The sequence below is a fragment of the Microcaecilia unicolor genome, chromosome 2 (genome assembly GCF_901765095.1).
Source record: "Microcaecilia unicolor chromosome 2, aMicUni1.1, whole genome shotgun sequence".
Taxonomy (NCBI): domain Eukaryota; kingdom Metazoa; phylum Chordata; class Amphibia; order Gymnophiona; family Siphonopidae; genus Microcaecilia; species Microcaecilia unicolor.
The window spans coordinates 150,666,754-150,692,079 of NC_044032.1; the positions used below are offsets into that span (position 1 = coordinate 150,666,754).

The 25,326-nt window shown below is 44.0% G+C and overlaps 1 protein-coding gene across 3 annotated transcripts in view; it reads right to left on the reverse strand.

Moving 5' to 3' along the window:
* TTC37 (tetratricopeptide repeat domain 37) overlaps positions 1-25,326 on the reverse strand; it is a 234,110-nt gene that overhangs the window by 108,121 nt on the left and 100,663 nt on the right. For all 3 annotated transcript variants that reach the window (XM_030193398.1, XM_030193400.1, XM_030193399.1), the window contains exons 24-26: positions 16,832-16,900; positions 8,634-8,708; positions 1,926-2,067 (exon numbers count right to left, since the gene is read on the reverse strand). In XM_030193398.1, the coding sequence (XP_030049258.1) occupies positions 1,926-2,067; positions 8,634-8,708; positions 16,832-16,900 (286 nt within the window). The remainder of the gene's footprint in view (positions 1-1,925; positions 2,068-8,633; positions 8,709-16,831; positions 16,901-25,326) is intronic.

Sequence of the window (25,326 nt, forward strand, 5' to 3'; positions counted from 1 at the left end):
GACCAATGTTTCAGCCAAAGCCACCGCCGTGCAGAGACTGTCTGAGCCATGCCTTTAGCTGAGGCTCTCAAGACATCATACAGCAAGTCTGCCAAATAGGCTAAGCCCGATTCCAGGGCCGGCCAATCAGCCCTCAAGGAAAGATCCGAGGGGGAAGCCCGCTGCACCATAGTCAGGCACGCCCTGGCCACATAGGAGCCGCAAACTGAGGCCTGCAAACTTAAAGCAGCTGCCTCAAAGGACGACCTTAAGGCCGCCTCCAATCTTCTGTCTTGGGCGTCCTTTAGGGCCGTGCCACCTTCCACCGGCAACGCCGTTTTCTTAGTCACCGCAGTGATTAAAGAATCCACGGTAGGCCACAGATAGGCCTCACGTTCACTCACAGCCAAAGGATAGAGGCGGGACATAGCCCTAGCCACTTTAAGGCTCGTTTCCGGGACATCCCATTGAGCCGCAATTAAGGTGTGCATGGCATCATGCACGTGGAAGGATCTAGGCGGGCGCTTCGTCCCCAGCATAATGGCAGAGCCAACAGGGGCTGAGGGAGAGACGTCCTCCGGAGAGGAAATCTTCAAAGTGTCCATGGCCTGTAAAAACAGGTTGGGCAAATCCTCTGGGCTAAAAAGCCGCGCTGCAGAGGGGTCATCCGCTCCATCCGAGCGGGGATCTATCTCCTCCAAGGAATCCGCAAAGGACCGTTGGGAGACCTCAGACACGCTGCCCTCATCTACATCGGAGGAGACAAAGTCCTCCAAGGCCTGGAAATCAACCCGAGGGCGTTTACCTCTGGGAACCTCAACCTCTTTATCAGAAGAGGGAGCAGGGGCAGCGTTTTGCATGAGGAAAGCCTGATGCAGCAGCAAAACAAACTCAGGGGAGAAACCCCCCAGACTGTGCACTTCCGCAGCCTGGGCAACAGCCCTAGACGCACTCTCAACCGGCGCTCGCAATAGCGGGGGAGAGACATGCTGCGCATCCAAAATGGCGTCCGGCGCGAAACTCCGCGAAGGAGCCGCGCGGGAAGAACGGCGCTTAACTTTAGCCGCTTGTGCCGTCGCCCAAATTAAGGGCGTTCATGGCATTAATGTCTCCAACCTCAAGGGCGGCCCACGAAGAAGCCGTCCGAGCCGCGTGGCCGGCCAAGATGGCGGAGGCGAGGAGCGGGGGATGGGCGTTTATGGCGGGAAAAAACCGCCACGCCGGAGGAACGACCGGGACATTCATCGGTCACTAAACTGTCACCCATCAAGGGCGAATCAGGTTGTAAAACCCCCGCATCCCCTCTAGAAGCGCTCCAGCGATCCGGGGAGCGACCCTTTGCGCCCTCGCCCTCCGACGCCATATGCCACGAGGAGAAGAATCGGGGAACCCCCTGCCCGCTATAAAAAGGTAAAATTACCTGCTTGCCGCTCCGAGCTGTAACGAACTGGTGTCCCAGTGAGTAGCTGCAATGAACGTTTAAAGAAACGTCGAATTAAACGCCTTTAAAGACGTTTAAAATTTTTTTTTTTTTTTTTTTTTTTTAAACGGAGCCAGCGGGAGGGGGGAGAAAAGGAGGGACCTGGCACCACCAGGTTTGCACTTGCTCAAAAGAGCCCTCAACCCCAGGCACTCAACAAAACCTAAAAATTAGGCTTGGAGGCCTAGCCAGAGCTGCTGCTGTGTGTGACCACCACCTGCTGAGATAGAGAACATACTGGGGAGTTTCCGGCAGCACATGACCACATATAGGGAGGCAAAAGTTTGCTCTCTATCTCCACCTGCTGGTAGATGGACACAACCCACCAGTCTATGGATTGATCAGCTTGATGATATGGAATATGATATTAAGGTGAACCAAGAAGGAAAAAATGTGCTGTAAACAAAGCTGAAATTTTGGCATTCATAAAGACCTTTTGAAACAATATACGTTTATAGTGACTTACCTGTGTACTTGCTCAGAACAACCTGAGCTGCAGGAATGGCATTCATTTGCAAAATATTATAGCAGTATAATTCTGTGTTTCTATTGGTCTTGTCTTGCAATGTCGAACATACCCAGTGAGCATATCCTTTTGCTCCCTCAGTCTAGAAACAAACAAAGTTAAATTACTAAGGTTTCAACAGCCAAGTTTTAAAACAAAACAACCAACAAAAAGTTTCTAACTTAGGTTTATATATTTTTTCCTAACGTGCAGGGGTTTAATAAGGAGAAATTAGGTCTTACTTGATAATTTTCTTTCCATCATTAGTCCATCCCACTATTTCAGAACCTATGGGATCGTTGTGTCCATCAACCAACAGAAGGAGTTAGAGAAGTGAAAACTGAGCCAAGACCTATTTCTCTTGGCATCTAGTCCACCTCCTCAGCATTTACATAGACAAGCAGTAAGGATAAACTCTGATTAAACACAACAACCTTAAACAACTTGCTAACCTAATACTAAACAGATGAGCAAACGTGTGGACCTCTCATCTCTGGAAAACTTGTAGAGAACAAGAGATATGCAGGAAGCACCATGCAAGGAGACAGTCAATTACTTCACACAGACTGAACATCTCAGGAACCTCGGGTGAGCATCTATTTATTTTAAAATTTATATTCTGCCTACAGCTAAGCGGATTACAATATTACATACATAATCAAAGTAAATCAAATAAAATTCAAATCAAAACAAATAAAAATATAACATATTATTCACCATGATAACTCATACAAAAATAATCTCAGCAATATTTTGTTGTGTCAAAGTAAAAAGTTCAAACACCTTCACTCCATGCCTGCACACATAAATGTGTCTTCAATAGTTTACAAAAAAATGTTATATTACTACACAATCTAATGACTCCAGGTAGTGCATTCCAAATCTGTGGACCAGCAAGTGAGAATATTGACTTCCAAGTACAAACATATCTTACAGAGTGTAAATCTCCAGTTACCAATAACATCGCCTGATCTGACCTCAAGGCTCTCAATGGCCTGTACACAACAGAATTTTTCAAATACCAGAGAACAAAAACCATATATAATGCCTGATAAATTAAGCATGCAATTTTATTTAGAACTCTAAACTGAATGGTGGGTAACCAGTACAAAAAATGAAGCACAGGTGTTACATGTTCAAAATGAGAAACACCACACAGTAAGTGAGCCGCAGCATTCTGTATCATTTGCAGAACTTGTATTCTAGATTTTGCAATACCCATATACATAGCATTGCAATAATCAATGCAAGAAACCACCATGCTCTGTATCACAAACCAAAAATCATACTGTGATAACACAGGTTTCAACCTATTCAAAAGATGAAGCTGTAAAAAAAAGCAGTTTTAACAACTGTGTGTCTAATATCACACCAAGTACCCTCATGTTGTCCTTAACTTCCAATACCAAATCTCCCACACATACTGATTTACATTGCTTCAAAGATTCATCATCTCCAAACAACTCAGTTGTTTTCAAATTTAACATAATTTGGTGAGAAGTCATCCATTGATGAATTTCACTCAAAGAGCTGAACCCAGCGGTACTCCTTTAAAGTCACAATTCGTGATGTTTGTCTTTTACTAAACACCTGGGAGGTAAACCAATCTAGCAAAATACCCCCTACACCAATCATTTTCAATTCTAACAACAGGTCAACATCTAGTGTGTCAAAATCCGCTGACACATCCAGGGATACAAAATAGTATGTCAGACCTTTATAATTTCCTAAACACATCCAAAGTTGACAAGAGTAGAATCTCCACACTACAGCCCATTCGAAAACCATACTGATGTTTATCCAAACACTCCCCACTGTCTACAAATTTCACCAATTGTTTGAGAACTAATTTTTCAACCACCTTCACGATAACAGGTACAACCGAGATAGGCCTATAGTTACTCAAAAAACTGATGCATCCAATGATGCTCCCTTTATCAAAGGTTTCACTGTAGAAAGCCTACACGTTTCACAAACTTTCCTGAAGATAGAGATTTACTCACAATGAATGAAATCACAGGGGATACAGAAGCAGCTAGACTCCTAACCACGACCTTTGAACAAGGATCCACCAAAGATCTAGTTGGAGTCAATGCCAAAAATCATACCTTCTACTTTCTTTCAGTTGGCAATTTAAATTCTGTCCAAATATCATTAGACTCCACATTATCAATCTGGAATAAAGAAACATAGGCTACAATAGAACTATCCAACCTTTCCAACTTCTGTACCAAGAAACATGCAAAGGCCTCTGCCTCAGGACCTCTTACCAAGTTATCACAATCATGACCTTCTACTAGCTGTTTTACCATATAAAATAGTTATTTTGGTTTATTCATAGCTGTATGAATCTTTTCTTTAAAATATTTATTTCTCTCCTCCTCACAGAACTTCAAATATTCTGTCAACCTAAGCTTGTAACTTTCAAAATCTTCTACATCTCTTGATTTCCACCACACCCTTTCACTTTGTCGTAGCTCTCTTCTTAGTTGAAAAACTGCCTGAGTCTTCCATGAACATGACTGTTAACTCTTCTTAAAACATACTTCCTTCAAATGGTGCTTCTATGTCCAATGCTAAACCAAGAGAATCAAACCAACCACTCCTCTACCAAATTAGACAATAAATTCTGCTCATCAAAATTTAATAACTATTCAGACTTGTTTTAAATCATCAATTGTGAAATTTGGTCTCACTAACCCCTTTCTGGAAACAGGTTGTCCTTAGTTATATTTCCAGAAATACAAAAAGAAAAAGAAATAACAGCATGATCTGACCATCCAATTACATCAATCTTCGGTAGCTGACAAAAAGTTCCTGCAATAATGCAGGAGGCAAAAAAACCTAAATCTAAAGTATTCCCTGCCACATGTGTAGAACCATTAATTATTTGAGAAAAAGACAACGCCTTAAGCATCTGAAACAACACTGGTTCAGATCCATGCAACAAACCTTCATTTATCTTAACAGGTACATTAAAGTCACCTAGAATACAAAGCCTATCCAATGTAACAGGTAAACCACTTAAAAATTCAACAAAAGGAGATCACCCTTTATCATTCCAGGCGGACTATAAACTACATAACGACTCATACTATCACTAGTAGGATTTCCCCAAAATCAGTCACTTGAGCACAACACAACTTTAAATCTAGATTCTTCCACATAAGAATCAAAACCCCACCCCCACGTTTGTAACTTTCTACATGCCCATTCCCAACAAAAACCAGGTGGACAACATTGATTCACAAGCATCTTATCAGAATTTAACAGCTATGATTCTGTAATGCATAATACATCTAAACCTATATCCTCCACAAGATCTTGAATCATTATTAATTTATTCTTCACAGATCTAGCTTTAACTAAACCAACATTTACCAATGCAGTTTTCAATGCTTGAGCCTGAACTACTTCAACAACCTTCTTTCCCAGATCTCTCCCCATGTTATTCTTACATGAAACAGAGCCCAGATCACCATACCTCCCCCTCCCAACAATAGCTTCAATTGCATTCATAAAGCACATATTGGTCGAGATGAAATGCTGATACGTTGTTCCATGCTCTTCAGCAAACCTCTTTCCTCCTCCTCTTTTTTTTTAAGTTGTTGTGATGGAAAAGGAGAACTCCTCAGGAAACAGGAAAGAGATGATGGTAGGGAAGAAGTAAATTTGCAGGGCACCAGAGACAGGGATCTGAAGGCCTCCACATATGACTCTGCAGACTCAAGCCACCACCAAAGTTCAACTGGAGACAGTTGACCAACTGGACCAAGAGCAAAGCACTCACAACCAGAGGCCGAAAAGTGCGTCCATCCACCTGGAGACAGAAAATACTGAGTAGCTGGACTGGATGCCAAAGAGAGATGTCTCTCAGCTCAGTTTTCAGTTCTCTATCTCCACCTGCTGGTTGATGGACACAACTATCTCATGGGTTCTGGAATAGTGGGAAGCTACATAATGGACGTGATCTTTTGTCACTTTAGAACAGGCATGCTGTTTGCAAATCTGAAAGTATAGAATATCTCAAATATTATATAGTATCAAAGATTTGGAGCAGACTCAGCATCAATGTTTCAGACTGCCGCTATAGGAAAGAGACTAATGAACTGAGTTAAAAAAAAAAAACCTGCATGGTGGCTTCTCTGAACAAAACATTTAACTTAAGACAGTTTCAAGTGACACTAGCTATTTAGGGTGTGACACTGATATCCAAGTACAAGTTAAAATAGTCAAATTACTACTACTACTTATTTCTAAAGCGCTACTAGATGTATGCAGTGCTGTACACTTGAACATGAAGAGACAGTCCCTGTTCGACAGCTTACAATCTAATTAGGACAGACAAACAGGACAAATAAGAGATAAGGGAATATTAAAGTGAGGATGATAAAATAAGGGTTCTGAACAAGTGAATCAGGGTTAGGAGTTAAAAGCAGCATCAAAAAGGTGGGCTTTTAGCTTAGATTTGAAGACGGCCAGAGATGGAGCTTGGCGTACCGGCTCAGCAAGTCTATTCTAGGCATATGGGTGCAGCAAGATAAAAGGACGGAGTCTGGAGTTAGCAGTGGAGGAGAAGGGTGCAGATAAGAGAGATTTACCCAGTGAACGGAGTTTACGGGGAGGAATGTAGGGAGAGATGGTGGCAAACTTGTCACAATTGGAAGAGGATGAAACAGAGCCATCCCTTTGCTTATTTCCCTCCACTGGCTACCTATATGGCTTAGGACTCCATTTTAGCATACTATTTTTAAAACAAATTGGTCCAAAATATCTAGGCAAGTATAATTTATAGTACTTTTCTTCAAAAGCATTAAGGTCACAATCAGATATCTGTCTGAAGACTCCTTCTGTCCACTCTTTACAAACTTTCATTACAGCATAGTCTTTTGACCATTTGGAACGCTGTCCCAATGACTTGGAAATTAAAACCAATTAATTATTTAGGAAGAAGTTATAAATATCATTGATCAATTTTTGCCACAGTCTTAACTTACATATTTATTATCCGTATTGCATTAAATGATATGGATTATTGCTCTGATCAATAAAGTGCAGCTGAGATGCTCTCAATTTTGAAGGATCCTTGTGTTTTTTGGCTATTAGCTTTTCCTTTCTCTGTATTATGTAAAATATTTGTGACCATCTCCAAAATGTTGAGAACAACTGATTTTTCATGTAATGGTTTCATAAGCAGTCTGAAAACTTACATGTTTGAACTTCTATAACTTTTTTTTCCCACATAAAAGGATGGGGTTTGGACTGTAGATTATAAATTGTTTCCTGTAACATAATTCATTAAAACCTCATTTTTTGTTTCTGGTGATTTTAGTCATCTTTGTCTTATTTTTGTTATGCTTATTTATGTTTTTTTTGTTTTTTAATAAAATATCATGTTAAATTACTTTTTTGAAGGCACTTATCCATTAACTTTGTACCTCAAATTTTATACTTTGCCATAAGTTACCTGTTTCGATATGATTTCAATAAAACAAAAAAAACATGCTCAAAAGAATATTTTCCAATGCATTTCACACTTAGAAAATTATTTATAAAATTACTCTCAATATTTAAAGCATATTTCCAACATAGGAAATGGCTCTTATAGAACCGTGTGGTGCATAAGTGTATCTAAGTATGTGTACTGTTAAAAACATATATACTTTTATACAATCTGTGCAAAGGCATTCCCAGGGGCGTAGCTGTGTGCATAAGTGTACTTTAAAATAGGCATACACAAAGAAAATATATACCTATTTGCACCTGCTTCAGAGCAAGTGAAATTTGTAAACATTGAGGATTAAGGTAGAAGCATATTTTTGAAGAGATACATATTATCCTATTTTATAAAGTCAACATAAGCACCTATTTAGGAGTGGAGTAATCTAGGGGTTCTTTTACAAAGGTGTGCGGAAAAATGGCCTGCGGTAGTGTAGACATGGGTTTTGGGAACGTGCAGAATCACTTTTCAGCGCACCTACAAAAAATGCCTTTTTTTATTTTTGCTGAAAATGGACATGTGGCAAAATGAAAATTGCCATGCGCCCATTTTGGGTCTGAGACCTTACCACCAGCCATTGACCTAGCTGTAAAGTCTCACATAGTAACCAGGCGTAATGACTTACACGTGCCAAATGCCACTTGGCATGTGGCCAATACGTGCGGCCGCCAGATGCGTGTATTGAACACACGCCAAAAATGAAATTACCACAAGAGCCACGCGGTAGAAGGTGGTAACTTCATTTTGGTGTGCGTTGGGCGAGCGTAGATGCTTACGCGGCTTAGTAAAAGGGCCCCCTAATGATTTCAGACATAGGCTCTGAACCAGGGAAGCCAGGTTCAAGTCTCACCTCCACTTCTTGGGATCTTAAGCAAGTCACAACCCTCCATTGCAGGACTTTCCAAATTGCGGGCTGTAAAACCTGCTTTTAGGGTTGCAACGTGAGCAGGCCTTCCATAAGACATTGTTGACCTGCAAGTTCAAGGGCTTGCACATTTTCTGTGGCCACACAAATAGGGCTGCAGCCACAGGATGACTGATCAGTACTGCTCCATTGCCTCAGGTAGAGTGTGAACTCTCTGGGGACAGTAAAATACCAACTGTACTCGAATATAACTTACAATGAACAGTTTTTCCTCCATACTAAACCATTTAACATGGAAACTTACATGCATACCAAGTTCAGTAGTGTGCCTGAAAAGATCCATTGTTTCATAACTGCCTACAGTCTCTGCAATAAGGGCCTAGAAAAAAAGACAAAAGAATGATGTTTGACTCCATGTATCAAACTTTTAAAACATATACACATGTACACATTAACAGCAGAAAAAAACACTGCTAAACTATCTCTAACAGGTGTTCTCCTAGAATACGCAGGATTAACAGTCCGCAAAAGATGAAAATCCCTTGCTACAGGCTACAGTTAAATTCAAGAGGAAAATCTCAATCCCAGTGGACAAAAATGAAAGAGTATGAAAGCAACAAATTTTTGTTTTCTTTTCAAGATAACCAAATGGGCTGCAGAATGGATGAGTTGGATTCTAAACTGACACCACCTGAAAGAATGACCAGGAGACCCCATCAAAAATGTAGTTGAATGTGAATGTAAGTCTATGTCACAGATTCGTCTGTATGAAAGCTGACCTCAGATGGCTATTGATACTTTTGTGGCTCTGACCTTTTAGGGTTTTGACATGCCAATCTAGGGTCAAACCTGACTGGATACTGTGTGCAATTCTGGTTGTCCTATCTCAAAAAGGATATGGCAGAACTAGAAAAGGTTCAGAAGGGCAACAAAAATTGATAAAGGGGGACAGGAAACCTTGCTTCTGAAGAAAGACTAAACAGATTAAGGCTCTTCAGCTTGAAGAAAAGATGACAGAGGGGATATGACAGAAGTCTACAGAATCATGAGTGGAATGGTTAAATAGAGAACAGTTTAACCTTTCAAACACAACTTCAGGTTTGACGGAGGGTTTTGGTAACATCAGACTTCTCATGAATCAAACAACTAAAGGCTGTACAGCGATGGGCTTACCACCCCCTACACGGAGATAGTAAGCACCGACTGTACTGAGATGTACCCACAGAGAGTTCGTTTTCAAACCAGATTCAGAGATGTGCAGGAGGTATTCAAGCAATATTTGTGTAGGGCAAGAAAGAGGATATAGGGCCTTGTCAATGCACCAGGCACTTCAAGTATATGCTCACATTGAGCTGGTAGGTCTAGATGTGGTTAATGAGCATTGAGGACTGATAAACGTTTCCTCCCAAATGAGTCCAGGGTCTAAGCCTCTCTACCTGGGGGAGCCAAGGCAAGAGTCCTGGAACTTCTGGCTCATTTGAGGGCAGATTTGACAACCAGTGGAGGAGTAGCCTAATGGTTAGTTCAGTGGGCTTTGATCCTGGCGACCCAGCTCCTTGCGACCTTGGGCAAGTCACTTAACCCTCCACTACCCAGGTACAAAAACAGATTGTGAGCCCTCTAGGGACAGAGGAAGTACCTGCATATTATGTGTACAACTCTGCATACGTCTAGTAGCGCTATAGAAATGATTAGTAGTAGTAGTAATCCAGCCGCCTTCTGGATATGATATTGAATATCCACCTTCTTTGGAACAATCTGATGGGAGATTCCCAATTCTTCACCAGCACAGCCTTAAGGATAAGGTGTAATGGAACCATTACCCTTTCCTTGGGAGAATATTCATAGTCCACGACAGGTAACATCTCTGCCCTAGGCTGCTCCTCCGTCTCCAACTTAAATGGGATGGCCCCAGCCATCTCCTTTTTTTTTTTTTAAGCAATTTACAAATTTAAATCCAAGAATAAATCTTGATACAGAAAACATGAATAATATTAATACAAATTTAAAGTGACAAAATGAAATAGGAAACATATTATATTATCTCATCTTTAGTCCACAATTTGAGAAGGAACAAGACACAATACCTAAGCAAAATGAAAATAAGCATTTCACTATTCAAAAATCCAAACATGAACTTAAATGTATACGATCATAAAAGACATATTTCACTGAATTCAATTTCAAAACGCATTTGCAGGGAAAATTCAACCAGAAAAGACCACCTAATTGTATAACTCGTGGGCAAAGTTTAAGGAAAAGTTGGCGCCTCTTTTGGGTTGCTTTAGATACATCCGGAAACATTCTAATCTTACAATTCAGGAAAAGCTCTTCTCTGTGGTGAAAAAATTGTTTCAATATTCAATCTCTATCAGATTGTAATACAAAAGTCACTATTAATGTTGCAGGCTTTAAACCCAAATTATCATCTTCAAGTGACTGTGTAAGATTTAAAGTCTCAAAAGATACTTCAATTCCTTCAGCAACTGGTTGTTGAGTAGTCTTCTTAGTATGAAGCAATAAATAATACATTTTTGAAACCGGAGGGGTAAGCTTGTTCCGGAATCTTCAGTATTTCAGATAAATACTTTCTAAAAGTTATAAGAGGAGCAATTGAAGACTGTCTAGGAAAATTTATTAGCCACAATGTTTTAGACCTCTGCTGATTTTCTAAATTTAATCATATTTTCTTGTATTTGTTGAAGAGATTGGACATCCTTAACATTAGTCTCAATCCCTTTAACCATACTTAAAATTTTATTTTCCCAATATAGATACTTTCTCTGAGGGAATTTGAGGTTACTGGTATACTAATAACAGATTTTGAGAATAAGATGTTTCTAAACCCAAAGGGGCTTCCCAAATAGTGTCCAAAGTAATAGTTTCTAGCTTAGTAGGCAAAAGACTTACTCAGTGAAACAGAATTAATAAAGGGTTCACCAGAAAGTTGTGTCTCCTTTAATGCGATGAACTCGCCAAAAGCGCCAGCTCCATACTGTTCCATACCCACCTGTTCGGATGCACTTAACAGCCCATCACTAGAGACTCACCCCGCTCCAGGAAACAGTACCACTTCCTTGGGATGTAGAGTTCCCTGCTCTGATCTTTGCTCGTCCACCGGCATGGGCGGCGGCGCCTGTAACTTGGGACTTATTGTTGTTTCTGCTTCAAGCTGGGGGAGCGGCTCACCTCCCACTGCTCCCTCCTGCAGGGAAGATACAGGTCCCGTTATTAATCCTGAAACGGCGAAGAGGTCCATAGGTCCCACCAACAGTATAGCAGGCGTAGCAGGGCTAATGTGTTGCCTACCTCTCCTTTTAGGCATGAGGAAAGAAATATATTATCGAGTTTCAAAGAACAAAGGTAGGACCAGAACAGCTTCACAACACTTCCTTCAGGTTGCCATCTTGTCCCTCCTGCTTTTCAGAACTCTCCAGCCATCTCCTTGACAAAACCTGTGAATGAGGCTCTCAGGTGGAGACTTATGTCTCTCAAGGTAGGGAAGGGTCAGAAGGGGATTCCATAAGACTCTTCCTCTAAGAAGTAATGTGGATCCTCCTCTGACTCCCATGAGTGGTCTAAGTCAGACGCCTTACAATATTTCGGAGGAGTTGAGCCTGTGTCTGCCCTGGCTCAGAGGAACCATGCCCAAGCCCCGAAGGGCACCGAGGTACAGCCCTACTCTCATCCGGGAAAGCTTCCTTCCCAAATGTAGAGAGCGGTACCACATGGGTCAATGCCAATGTCGACCTCCGTTGAGGAGCTGGTGTTGAAGACCACTCTACAGACAGAATGGGGGCCTGAGAAAGGAGCTGAGGCTGAGCTGCAACTGGTGCAAGCATCCACGATGCCTGAACAGTGTAAGGGTAAAACATCTGCGTCAGCCCCTCCCTGAGCATGGCCTGGTACTGCTCATCGAGGGCAAGAATCAGCAAAGGCTGGGGAGTCAGTTCAGGGACTGCCTGAGAAAGAGCCAGTGATAATCTGGAAGAGGGGACCTGGTGCACTGTCATGTCCACCAAGGAGGAGGAGTGATCCTCTTGGTGCTGGCAATGCAGATGCCCTAGCACTCACAGCACCATGCTTCAAAAAGGACCGATGCTTATGCTTCTTTGGCTTCTCTTGACACTCAGCATTGAGGTCCCTTGGTGCTGATGAGGATGTAGTTGAACTCCTATGCGTCCTTGGTGTCGCGGCCGATGCTGAGCGGTCCTGGGGCCTATCAGTGCCTGGTGTCAAGAGAGGAGGAGACCCCTTCAATACAGATGCACTCCCAGTGGTAGATAAAGTCTGAGCAGACACTGAGGTCAATTCTTCCAGTGTTTATGTCAATGGACCGGCCTTCGAGGAGCCAAAATGTTTCTCCTGCTGGACCCAACGCACCTTCCACAACTGCATTTTCAAACAAAGAGAACAAGAGTTAGGCTTGCAGTAAGGTACCCGATAAAGCAAGTGTGCGGTTCCATTAAAGAGGTCATTCGACTGCACTGGGTGCAAATTTTGAAGTCACTGGGGGCCTTCTTGGACATTGAGAAAAGAATCATGACTAAATTAAGCTCCTCAATCTTAAGCAACAAAAATAGGCAAGGCTCAAATTGTGGCTGGTGCTCAGGTCTAAAAGGGACCTAAAGAGCCAAACGAAAAAGAAGAAGCCTTGAACAGCCGAAAACCTAAGAAAATAAAAGGTAAGTACTAAAAATAAACTTGAGGAAAATGAGAAAAAAATATGAGGAAAAACCACATGGGAAGGTACCAAAAAGATATCACACAAAGATGTGTCCTCCCAGCTCCATGGAAAAATACAGGCTGAGGAACCTGCTCTCGTTTGTTGAGTGGGAAGGTATCCACGCATGTGAAGTAGCTGTATACGCTAGGCAGCATCTGCACCGGGATCCGTTGAATGATGACACCCAGATGTGAGAATACCAATGGCCTGCTTGTACTCAGAGAATATTTTGTATGCTGTCATGCAAAAAAGATTGAAACCAGAGTAAAACAAGTTCTGTAAACCCAATGGTTGCAACCTGAAAAGCAACAGGTTGTGGTGTACAGCATTATAGGTAGCTAGGAATAGCATTTTCCAGAGGGCAAACCTTTTTTTATATGCCTGATATATAGCCACATACATCTAAAACTGTGAAAAATCACTTTCAAAGTATTGAGTTTTATGGTGTTTGAAGTATTGGTGGCAATTTAAGACAAACAGGATATACCATTTTGGGGAGATACTGAGTGAGCGCTGGTGAAGTGTCACAAAATTGGAGGAAACATGGCTTCCTGAATTGAAATCATCTATACCAAAATGAAACAATTAGAAACTATGTATTGTGTCTTATTACTGTTGGGAAATAAAGTTAAAATGGGGTATTACAATGATCAGTAATTAGTTAACTTTTGCTAACCAACTTCCATTTCTTTTTCATAATTTTTAATTAAATGTCTTAAAGAAGAGGACAGAGCACAATCCTTTGTTGCACATGATTTGACTGGAAGGAAGAATAAACAAAGAGCATGGATGTAGAAGTATCCTGATATTATTACTAAAGAGCTTTGGGTACTACATAGAAAATAAAATAGAAAAGTAAATGAAGCAGCCTTGGACAAACTGTAAAAACAAGGACATTTTCAAAACTGAAATACTGCAAACTTGTAACACATAAAAGCAAAAAGACACTGGATTCATGATAAGAAAAAAAAAAGAATATTTAATCATAGAGACGGAAAGAAATATGATGTGAAGAACAAAGGGGGTCTTTTACTAAGACGCAGTAACATTTTCAGCTCGCAGTAGAAATCAGCTGGTGGTACATGCCGAGATGCCCATTATATTCCTATGAGTGTCTCTTCGTTTACTGCCAACTGATTTCTACAACGGCTTAGTAAAAGACCCCCAAAGGAAATGTTACATGTGGGAAAAAAGAACCCGAATTATAGCTACATCATGCAAGGTTCCACGTTAGGAGTTACGGACCAAGAAAGGGATCTGGGTGTCGTCATCGATAATATACTGAAACCTTCTGCTAGTGTGCTGCTGCAGCTAGGAAAGCGAATAGAATGTTGGGTATTATTAGGAAAGGTATGGAAAACAGGTGTGAGGATGTTATAATGCCGTTGTATCGCTCCACGGTGCGACCGCACCTTGAGTATTGTGTTCAATTCTGGTCGCCGCATCTCAAGAAAGATATAGTAGAATTGGAAAAGGTGCAGCGAAGGGCGACTAAAATGATAGCGGGGATGGGACGACTTCCCTATGAAGAAAGATTAAGGAGGCTAGGGCTATTCAGCTTGGAGAAGAGACAGCTGAGGGGAGACATGATAGAGGTATATAAAATAATGAGTGGAGTGGAATAGGTGAATGTGAAGCGTCTGTTCACGCTTTCCAAAAATAATAGGACTAGGGGGCATGCGATGAAACTACAGTGTAATAAATTTAAAACAAATCGGAGAAAATATTTCTTCACCCAACGTATAATTAAACTCTGCTACTATCTGCTTGCATTTACCCCCCTGCTTTAGACATCTTATCCTACAGATAAGGACAGTCTGACGGATTCTATATAGCATGCCTAGTGTTCCGCGCTAAAATCTAAATATATTCCATAACACCATTGCAATCATTGTCTAGGGTTGGTCCCAGGTCCAGTTCGCAGAGGCAGTGGGTTCTCAAAGAATACACAGTCCACACGGGTTTGGATATGTAAAGTATATTATATTTTTGCAGCTGGACAGGTAACGGGTACAAGGCTGTCTCTGGGTGTGTGTTTGGAAAGAGAAAGAAAGGATAGGGTGTTTGTTCAGAGGAAGAGAGAAGCCTTGGACTAGGGCTGTCTGAGAATGGGGGAAGCAGAGCCAGGTGCTCTGGTGGCTAAAGATGGAGGTGTGCAGAGAAAGAAAAAGAAGAAACAAAGGCAGCCCAGCAGAGTCCTGTGCACTCTGCTGCAGGGAGAAAGAAAGAGAGAGGTGTAGTGCCCAGGACCAGTGTTGCCAGGTGGAAAAAATTTTTCCCACCCAATCCAGCACAAAAACCGCCCAAAACCCGCCCAAACTCAAACCCCGCCCCTGACACCCCCACCCCCGCGTCATCACCCCCGCCCCCGCCGTCATCAACCCCGCCCCCGCCGTCACCGGCCCCGCCTCCCCCGTCACCGGCCCGCCTCCCACGTCATCGGCCCCGCCTCCCACATCATCGGCCCCGCCTCCTACATCACTAACCCCGCCCAAAAACATCACTAACCCCGCCCCCCGCGGCCGAAAAAGCAGCCCAAAAAACCGCAACCCGCCGCGGGCAAAAAACCGCCCAATTGGGCGGTAAAACCGCCCACCTGGCAACACTGCCCAGGACACAGAGAAGTGCCTGGGACAGAGAGAGGGGAGGAGAGCATGTGCTCCGTTTTTATTCCTCAAGAACAGAAAAAGATCAAAACTTATCTTTCTTCCTAGTTATTTCCTTTACAAAACTCCAGATACCTCTTTGAAGTCCCAAGTCATGGAGCCTCACTGTCTGGCTTCCTTTGTTCTCAGAGCTTTGGTCAAAAGGTATGTTAATCAGAGCAATAAAAGGGCTATTAGGCCATCAACACAATTTGGTCTATTTTGCCATCCTCTGATTCCTGAGGGAGGGGGAGAGTTCTCAGAGGTCAGAAGCTGGTTTAATATTAATATAAGTATGTCCAGCAATAATTTTGACTTCCAGGAATCCTGACAACCATGTGTAACTTAATTGGCTTAACAAGCTAATCAGTGTTGATAATAGCACCTAACAAGCAACGAGCACTAATTGACAATAATTAGAAATTACAAGCACAACTCGGTAAGTGTATTCTGTAATGAGCTGCACCTAAATTCTAATGCGTGCAGTTCAAAAGGGGTGTTGTTATGGGCAAGAAAATGGGCATTTCATGGGTGTTCCAAAATTTATGTGCGTAGTTATAGAATATGTACCAGTGACATAAATCTACGCACAGGGATTTACCTTGGTGTAAATGAAGGCATGTAGTTTTAGGCGCTAGAACATCAACTAAGCATATTCTATATACCGTGGGGATTTTTTAAGTGCCTTGTATAGAATCTGGCCTAATATCTCAACATCAAAAGAATAGCAACTCATATTAACTAAGGCATCTTTTCTTGACCCTCACTAGGATTGAGGGGGAGAACCCCTTCCCTGGTCCTTAATTGCACCAGCCCCCTGGCTCAGAAATGGGATCCAATACAGCTCTTTCTGTGACAGTTAAAAGTTAAATCTTAATTACAGTGCTCGATATTAGAAAGGCTAACAAAGTCCTTAAAGAAGTATAAAATGGTCACAGTTAAGCAATGCTTAGCAAGAGCAAGAAAGTAAAAACTGGCTCATTTAACTTTCTTCTATTATGTCATTTTCTCACACACAAATGATGCTTTATTTCAGACATATTTACTTGGCTATTCTGCACAGTTCAAAGCAATAAAAAAAACCCTAACTAAACTACAAAATAAAAAAAAAAAAATCCTATTATACTGTACCTGCCCAATCCAGCACATTACATAAGAGGGCTCAAGAGACTGAGCTACTTTAAAAGCTTCATGACTCAGCTAAAAAAACAAAACAAGTCAGATATCATTAAACGCACAATCTCAATATGCACTTATATTTAAAAAAAAACTATCCATGCATTTATTTGTAGTGTCATTATGGCTATGTCTCTTCTGAAACTGCCAAAGGAGAAGAGAGGATAAGATTTGCGACTAAACTCAGAATCTTTCATTGTGCCATTATTTCCATTTTAAAACATACGTTATAATATTAGCCTGATCTAAATATCATAATACTGATATTCAAAAGTTATATAATTACTGGTGGCCAGTGAACATAAAACAAAGATACTTACCTGTAGCAGGTATTCTCTGAGGACAGCAGGCTGATTGTTCTCACATGTGGGTCGACGTCCGCGTCGGCCCAGGAAACTGAGCAAATTTTTGAAGCAAAAATAAAATTTTGCCCAGTCTTCTTGCACGTGAATCATGCGCACCGCGCATGCGCGAACGACTTCCCGCCTGTTGTGTGAGAATGCTCCTTAGTTAAATCAAAAAGCATACAACAAACTAGTAACAACTCCAAAGGGGAGGTGGGCAGGTTTGTGAGAACAATCAGCCTGCTGTCCTCACATGTGGGGTATTCCCAGCACCCAGGCTCACTCAAAACAATAAACATTGGTCAATTGGGCCTTGCAACGGCGAGCAGATAACATAGATTGACCTGAAACCATAAACAACTAACTGAGAGTGCAGCCTGGAACAGGACAAAAATGGGTCTAGGGGGGTGGAGTTGGATTCTAAACCCCAAACAGATTCTGCAACACTGATTGCCCAAACCGACTGTCGCGTCGGGTATCCTGCTGAAAGCAGTAGTGAGATGGGAATGTGTGGACTGATGACCACGTTGCAGCCTTGCAAATCTCTTCAATGGATGCTGACTTTAAGTGAGCCACTAACGCGGCCATGGCTCTAACATTATGAGCCATGACATGACCCTCCAGAGTCAGCCCAGCTTGGGCGTAAGTGAAGGAAATGCAATCTGCTAGCCAATTGGAGATTGTGCGTTTTCCGATGGTGACTCCCCTCCTGTTGGGGTGAAAAGAAACAAACAACTGGGCGGACTGTCTGAAGGGCTTCGTCCGCTCCACGTAAAAGGCCAATGCTCTCTTGCAGTCCAAGGTATGCAAACTGCTTTCGCCAGGGTGGGTATGAGGATGGGGAAAGACAACTGACTGGTTCAGACGGAACTCCGACACCACCTTAGGCAGGAACTTAGGGTGCAAGCGGAGGACTACTCTGTTGTGATGAAACTTGATATTAGGTGCATGTACTACCAAGGCCTGAAGCTCACTGACCCTACGAGCTGTAGTAACAGCCACTAAGAAAATGACCTTCCAGGTCAAGTACTTCAGATGGCAGGAATTCAGTGGCTCAAAAGAGCTTTCATCAGCTGAGTGAGAACGACGTTGAGATCCCATGACACCGGTGGAGGTTTGATAGGGGGCTTTGACAAAAGCAAACCTCTCATGAAGTGAACAACTAAAGGCTGTCCAGAGATAGGCTTACCCTCTACACGGCGATGAAAAGCACTAATCGCACTAAGGTGAACCCTTATGGAGTTGGTCTTGAGACCAGACTATGACAAGTGTAGAAGTTATTCAAGCAGGGTCTGTGTAGGACAAGAAAGATGACAAACCTCCTCCATTTGAAAGAGTAACACTTCTTTGTGGAATCTCTTCTGGAAGCATGCAAGACTCGGGAGACACCCTCTGAAAGACCCAAGGAGGCAAATTCTAACCTCTCAACATCCAGGCCGTGAGAGCCAGAGACTGGAGGTTGGAATGTAGAAGCGACCCCTTGTTCTGAGTGGTGAGGGTTGGAAAACACTCCAATCTCCACGGTTCTTCGGAGGACAACTCCAGAAGAAGAGGGAACCAAATCCGACGCGGCCAGAAGGGTGCAATCAGGATCATGGTTCTGCAGTCTTGCTTGAGTTTCAGCAAAGTCTTCCCTACTAGAGGTATGGGAGGATACGCATACAGAAGGCCTGTCCCCCAATGTAGGAGAAAGGCATCTGACGCTAGTCTGTCATGGGCCTGAAGCCTGGAACAGAACTGAGGGGTCTTGTGATTGATATGAGTGGCAAAAAGATCCACTGAGGGGGTACCCACACTCGGAAGATCTTGCAGACTACGCCCATGTTCAGTGACCACTCGTGAGGTTGCATTATCCTGCTCAATCTGTCGGCCAGACTGTTTACGCCGGCCAGATAAGTAGCTTGGAGAAACATGCCATGACGGCGAGCCCAAAGCCACATGGCAGCCTGATTGTCTGTCTGAATTAAGATTACTCAGTTGGACAGCCAACCTCTGAAAGCATTTAGAGTGTTCCAGATCGCTCTTAATTCCAGGAGGTTGAACTGTAGACCTTTTTCCTGAAAGGACCAGGCTCCCTGAGTGTGGACCCCATCTACATGAGCTCCCCATCCCAGGAGAGATTCATCCGTCGTCAGCACTTTTCGTGGCTGAGGAACTTGGAATGGTTGCCCCATGGTCAAATTGGATCGAATCATCCACCACTGAAGAGAATTCCAAAAGTCGGTGGACAGTTGGATTACATCCTCTAGATCCCCAGCAGCTTGAAACCACTGGGAAGCTAGGGTCTACTGAGCTGATCTCATATGTAGATGTGCCATAGGTGTTACATGAACTGTGAAGGCCATGTGCCCCAGAAATCTGAACATCTGTCGAGCCGTGACCTGCTGAGACGCTCGAACCATGGACACCAGGGACAGAAGTTTGTCCACCCTTGCCTCAGGGAGATAAGCTTGAGCTGTCTGAGTGTTCAGCAGAGCTCCAATGAATTCCAATTTTTGGACTGGGGTGAGATGGGACTTGGGATACTTTATGACAAACCCCAGTAGCTCCAGCACCGGAATAGTCATTCACATGGACTCCACAGCACCTTCCTTCGAGGTGCTCTTCAAGGTCTAGGATGGGAGGCATCCCCCCTGTTTTCTTTTGCACAAGGAAGTACCTGGAATAGAATCCCAGCCCTTCTTCCCCTGGTGGAACGGGTTCAACCGCTTGGGCCTGTAGAAGGGCGGAGAGTTCCTCTGCAAGTACCTGCTTGTGCTGGGAGCTGTAGTACTGAGCTCCCAGAGGGCAGTTTGGAGGCTTGGATTCCAGATTGAGGGTGTATCCTAACCAGACCATTTGAAGAACCCACCGGTTGGAGGTTATAAGAAGCCACCTTTGGTGAAAAAACATTAACCTGAAGCTATGCTGAACTGGAGCCAGTCAAAAGCCCATTCCTTGCTTTTGCTGGGGAGCCGCAATGGCTGTTGACGAGAACGAGCACGCTGGGACTGAGCCTGGGTAGGCAGCATAGAAGCAGGAATGTAACTATACCTAGCATAGGAATAGAGGGCACTCCTCTTCCCTCCAAAAAACCTCCTAGATGAGGAGGTTGTAGCAGAAGACGCCCGGCGGGAGAGAGAATCCATAGCATCATTGTGCTTCTAGATCTGGTCAACTAGCTCCTCTACTTTCTCACCAAAAAGGTTATCTCCCCAGGCAAGGAACATCCAACAGCCGCTGCTGGACCAAAAGATCCAGGTCAGAGACACGCAGCCATGAGAGTCTGTGCATCACTATACCTTGGGCAGCTATCCTGGATGCTACATCAAAAGTGTCAAACATACCCCTCGCCAGGAATTTTCGACACGCCTTCTGCTGCCTGACCACCTGGCGAAAAGGCTCATCCTGCTCCGGAGGGAGTGCATCAACCAAGCTGGACAATTGCCTCACCGAGTGCCGCAAGTGGATGCTCGGGAAGAGCTGGTAAGATTGAACGTTGGCGGCGAGCATAGCGGCCTGGTACGTTTTCCTCTGAAAAGAATCAAGAGTCCTAGCTTCTCTGCCTGGGGGCACCGAGGCACAGTCCCTAGTACTCTTGGCTCTCTTGAGGGCGGAGTCCACCACCATGGAATTGTGGGGTAACTGAGACCTCAACAATCCAGCAGGTTCACCGTGGATCCGATACTGGGATTCAGTTTTCTTCTGGATCACGGGGCCAGACAGAGGGAACAATCAGTTCCGCTTAAGGACTTCCTTCAGTACCTTATGTAGAGGAGCCGTCACAGCCTCTCTAGGTGGAGAAGGATAATCCAGGACCTCGAGCATCTCAGCCCTGGGCTCATCCTCAACCTCCATAGGGAAAGAAATAGCCGTAGCCATTTCCCAGACAAAAGATGTAAAGGACAGACTCTCCGGTGGCGATAGTCTCCTTTCTGGTGGAGGGGAAGGGTCAGAGGGAATCCCAAAGGACTCGTCAGAAGAAAAGTACCTGGGGTCTTCCTCTGATTCCCAGGAACGCTCCTCTTCAGTATCGGATAAGACCTCCCTCAGGGCACTCCGACACTGAGCCTGCCTCGACGCTGAGGAACGATGTCCTCGATGGCGATGTCGAGAAGTTGACGCCCGCCTAGACTGCGGTGAAGCTTCCTCCACCGACACTGAAGGAAAGTCAACCCAGGTGGCAGCCGACGTTGATGCCGCAGGTGGCACCGAGGCCAGGGAGCTCTCCGCAGGGGAAGGGCCAGACGCCGCCACAGTCGGCGGCACGGAAGGTGCAAGCACCCCCAACACTGAAGCAGACTGGTGCAGCAATCCCTCCACAAGCTCTGGAAGCAGGGCCCAGATGCATTCGTTGAGAGCCGCCATTGGAAAAAGCTGTGGGATCGATGGAGCAGCCGGTGGCAAAATCTGTCGAGGCTCAGAAGGAGGTATCAGGCTGCCACAAGATAGACACATCAGCACCTCCTGTATAGAGGGGGACTGGTCCTCTCGAACTCCCAGCACCGTGTGTCGAAGGAGAACGATGACAGTGCTTCTTAGACTTCGCTCGATGCCCGTCATCGAGACTCCTCGGTACCGATGAGGAGGACATGGAATCCTCACGTTTCCTCGGGTCCGAGACTGACAAATGTTGATCCTGGGGGGCCTGCATAACAGGAGTCTTCGAGGCAGGCGGAGACCCACTCTACGCCTCACTGCTTCCAGCATGTGGTGGTCTTGGGCAGCCATTACCTCTCTTCCCGACGTCGATGCTCCTGTCGATGTCGACGCCACCAATCTCAGTACCAATGTCGATGGACTGGACCGAGCCCCAAAAAGCTTTTTTCGCTGGGCTTCTCGAGACGCTTGTGTCCATTTCTTCATAAGAAGACACAGACAATAAGCGGCTGGGCTATGGTCGGGCCCAAGGCACTAGATACACCAGGCGTTGGTATCGGTACCTGAAATGATCAGGTTGTACCGAGTACAACGTTTGAAGCCGCTGGGTGTCCTCACTGACATGGACGGAAAACCGGCTTCGGCAAAATCAAAAAACTACGGGTAATAATTTTTTTTTTTAAGAAAATGACAAAAAAGTCGTCAGACTCTAGTTCCTGGGCCCAAAAAATGAGGAGATCAGAAAAAAACCTGTTACCTCATCGTGGAAAAAAAAGAACTAAAGAGCACGCTCACACGACGGGCGGGAAGTCGTCCGCGCATGCGCGTGATTCACGCGCCAGAAGACTATGGGCAAAACTTTTTATTTTTGCTTCAAAAATTTGTTCCATTTCCTGGGCCGAAGCGGACATCGACCCACATGTGAGAACAAGCAGCCTGCTTGTCCTCAGAGAATTTCCTTATCAACAGATTTTCAGTCCTTATACAGTAACACTGGGATATTCAGACAGATTTTCAGACTAATATTATTCATATAGAAGAGGGATGAGGGTGATCTGAAGCGAGGGTGCGATGTGAAATTTTCTGGATAGCAGCAATATTTAAGGGGGAAAGATTCAGACTGTGGTGGTCAGCGGATTTTAAGCCCGGGATATTCAATGCTGGGCCATATCTGGGCACCAGAACTTAAAATCTAGGTCACAGTTGCCACCTGGAAGCTAACTGTGCACCAGTCAATATTCAGACTAGCATGCAGTTAGCTTGGCATATAAAGTCAGCACAACCTTTTTGCTGTTAAGTACCATTAAATAACAGTGGCCAGGGCACTGAGCACCATTTTAACTAGGCATGAGCTTCTGGCTTTAAATATCAGGCCCTTAGTTTAGTGCACAGGTGCATAGAGGGGCCAATGCTCAAAACTACTGCCAGCATTAACATGGTGTTAATGCCAGGTTTGTGTGTATGTTATTGGGCATCAAATGGTTTCAGAGTGGGCACAGGCTACATTAAAATACGGTCATTATCCAACCCACAGCCATGCTAAAAAGAAAAACAAAACAAAACACAAAACACAGTTTCTCATGTGCATTTAGCGCAGGAAACTTTTCGCCAGGCCTTAAGCAGCCTGCTGCACTGGCCTCTAAAATATATCCTGGTGATCTAATGGTCCAACCTCCCCAATATACAAAAAAAAAATATTGTGGTGGTCTAGTGGCCCCCTTCCTAACCCCCTCCCTCCATCCCCTGCCCAGGTGCAAAATGCTCTGGTGGTCCAAATGCCCCCATGGACCCCCTTCCCCTCAGTCACAAATTGACCTGGTGGTCTAGCAGAAACTCATAGGAGCCGGGAGCAATGTCCTCTCACTCCCACTTATCTGGGTGCCATCTTCAAAATGGCAGCAGTATATCATGCCATGCCCTGTGCATCCTGGGATGCACTGGGCAGGGCCTATTTATTACATAAGGGAGTTTCAACCTATGTAGTAATGTGAATCCCACAATATAACATGTGGGGCAGGGCGCTGCAATTTTGAAGCTGGTGCCTGGAGAAGCAGGAGCAAGGAAGCATCATTCCTACCTCTTACCAGGTATGGGGGTCTGGGGGGGGGGGGGGCTTCCGCTGGACCACCAGGTCAATTTGTAACCAAGGGGAGGGAAGGGGGGAGGACACTTGACCACAAGGACAATGTGAACCTGGGCAGGGGATGGAGGGGGCCGGGGCAGGGGGAAATGGACCACTAGAGAAGTTTTTTTTAATGCTTGGGGATAAAGGGGGACTGGGGTGAGTGTCGCTAGACACCAGGGATATGTTTTGGGTGGGGGGGTAAGAAGAGGTGTCAGGTTGAGTTGGGGGTACATATTTCCTGAATAAAACTGATTTTAAGGCTTTACAGAATCAGGTGTATAAATTGATGTTCTGTACATATGTTGGTAGGGAGTTCCAGAATTTGGTGGCTTGGAAAGAGAATAGGTTTGAGAAAAGTCTTTTGAGGTGAAATCCTTCGTAAGAAGGGAAGAATGGTTTATGAAAGCTTCTTGTCCCATAGCCAGAGTGTAGAATAGAGATTAAAGAAAACGTATTTTTTTTTTGGGGGGGGGGGGGGGGGGGGGGGGGGCATAGTCCTGGAGGATTTTGAAGACGAAGCTATATACTATTAAGAATACTCGACAAGACAGGCATAGGAGGGAATATACTTGAATGGATCAAGGGTTTCCTAACCACAAGATCTTATCAAGTAAAAGCAAACTCAAATATATCACCATCATGGAGTACTGATTGCGGAGAACCCCAGGGTTCACCTCTCTCACCCATATTACTTAATCTGATGATGATCCCCCTTGCTCATGCCCTATGCTTTTCTATATGCGAAGATGTCACCATTTACATACAGTTCAACTCTAATCCAACAGAAATCACTGTTGCAATAAAGACTAGTTTAAGCTTAATGGATGCCTGGGCATCGGCATTCAAACTCAAACTCAACAAGGAAAAAACTCACTGCCTTATTCTCACCACAAAACAAACCTCCCTTCATCCATAAAAACCCCGGAACATACTCTCCCAATATCGGACAAACTGAAGATCCTTGGAATTACTATTGACACCAACCTAAGCCTGGAGAGCAAAGCCTCTGCCACCATGAAGAAAATGTTCCATGCAATGTGGAAACTCAAACAGATCAAACAATTCTTCCCAAGGGAAACTTTCTGTAACATAATTCAAACAATGGTACTATCACATGTTGACTACTGTAACGCCGTATATGCGGGATGCAAAGAACAGATCTTAAGGAAACTCCGGACCGCACAGAACACGGCAGCTAGACTCATTATTGGAAAGACAAGATTCAAAAGTGCTAAACCCCTACACGAAATACTGCACTGGCTACCAATCAAGGAACGAATAGCCTTCAAAATTTGCACTCTGATCCACAAAATAATCAATGGTCTGGCACCAGCCTACATGACCGAACTTATCGACTTACCAACTAGAAACATCATCGAATCATCAAGAATGTTTCTAAATCTGCATTACCCAAACTGTAAAGGACTAAAATAGAAATCAACATATGCATCCAGCTTTTCCTACATTTGTACCCAGCTCTGGAACGCTTTACCTAGAAACATTAGAACTGTGAACACCCATCTAAAATCTCGAAAAGACCTCAAGACTCACCTCTTCCGGAAAGTCTACCCAGCAGACCCAAACTAATTCATGAACAATGCATCACATCTTTCGATCTAACA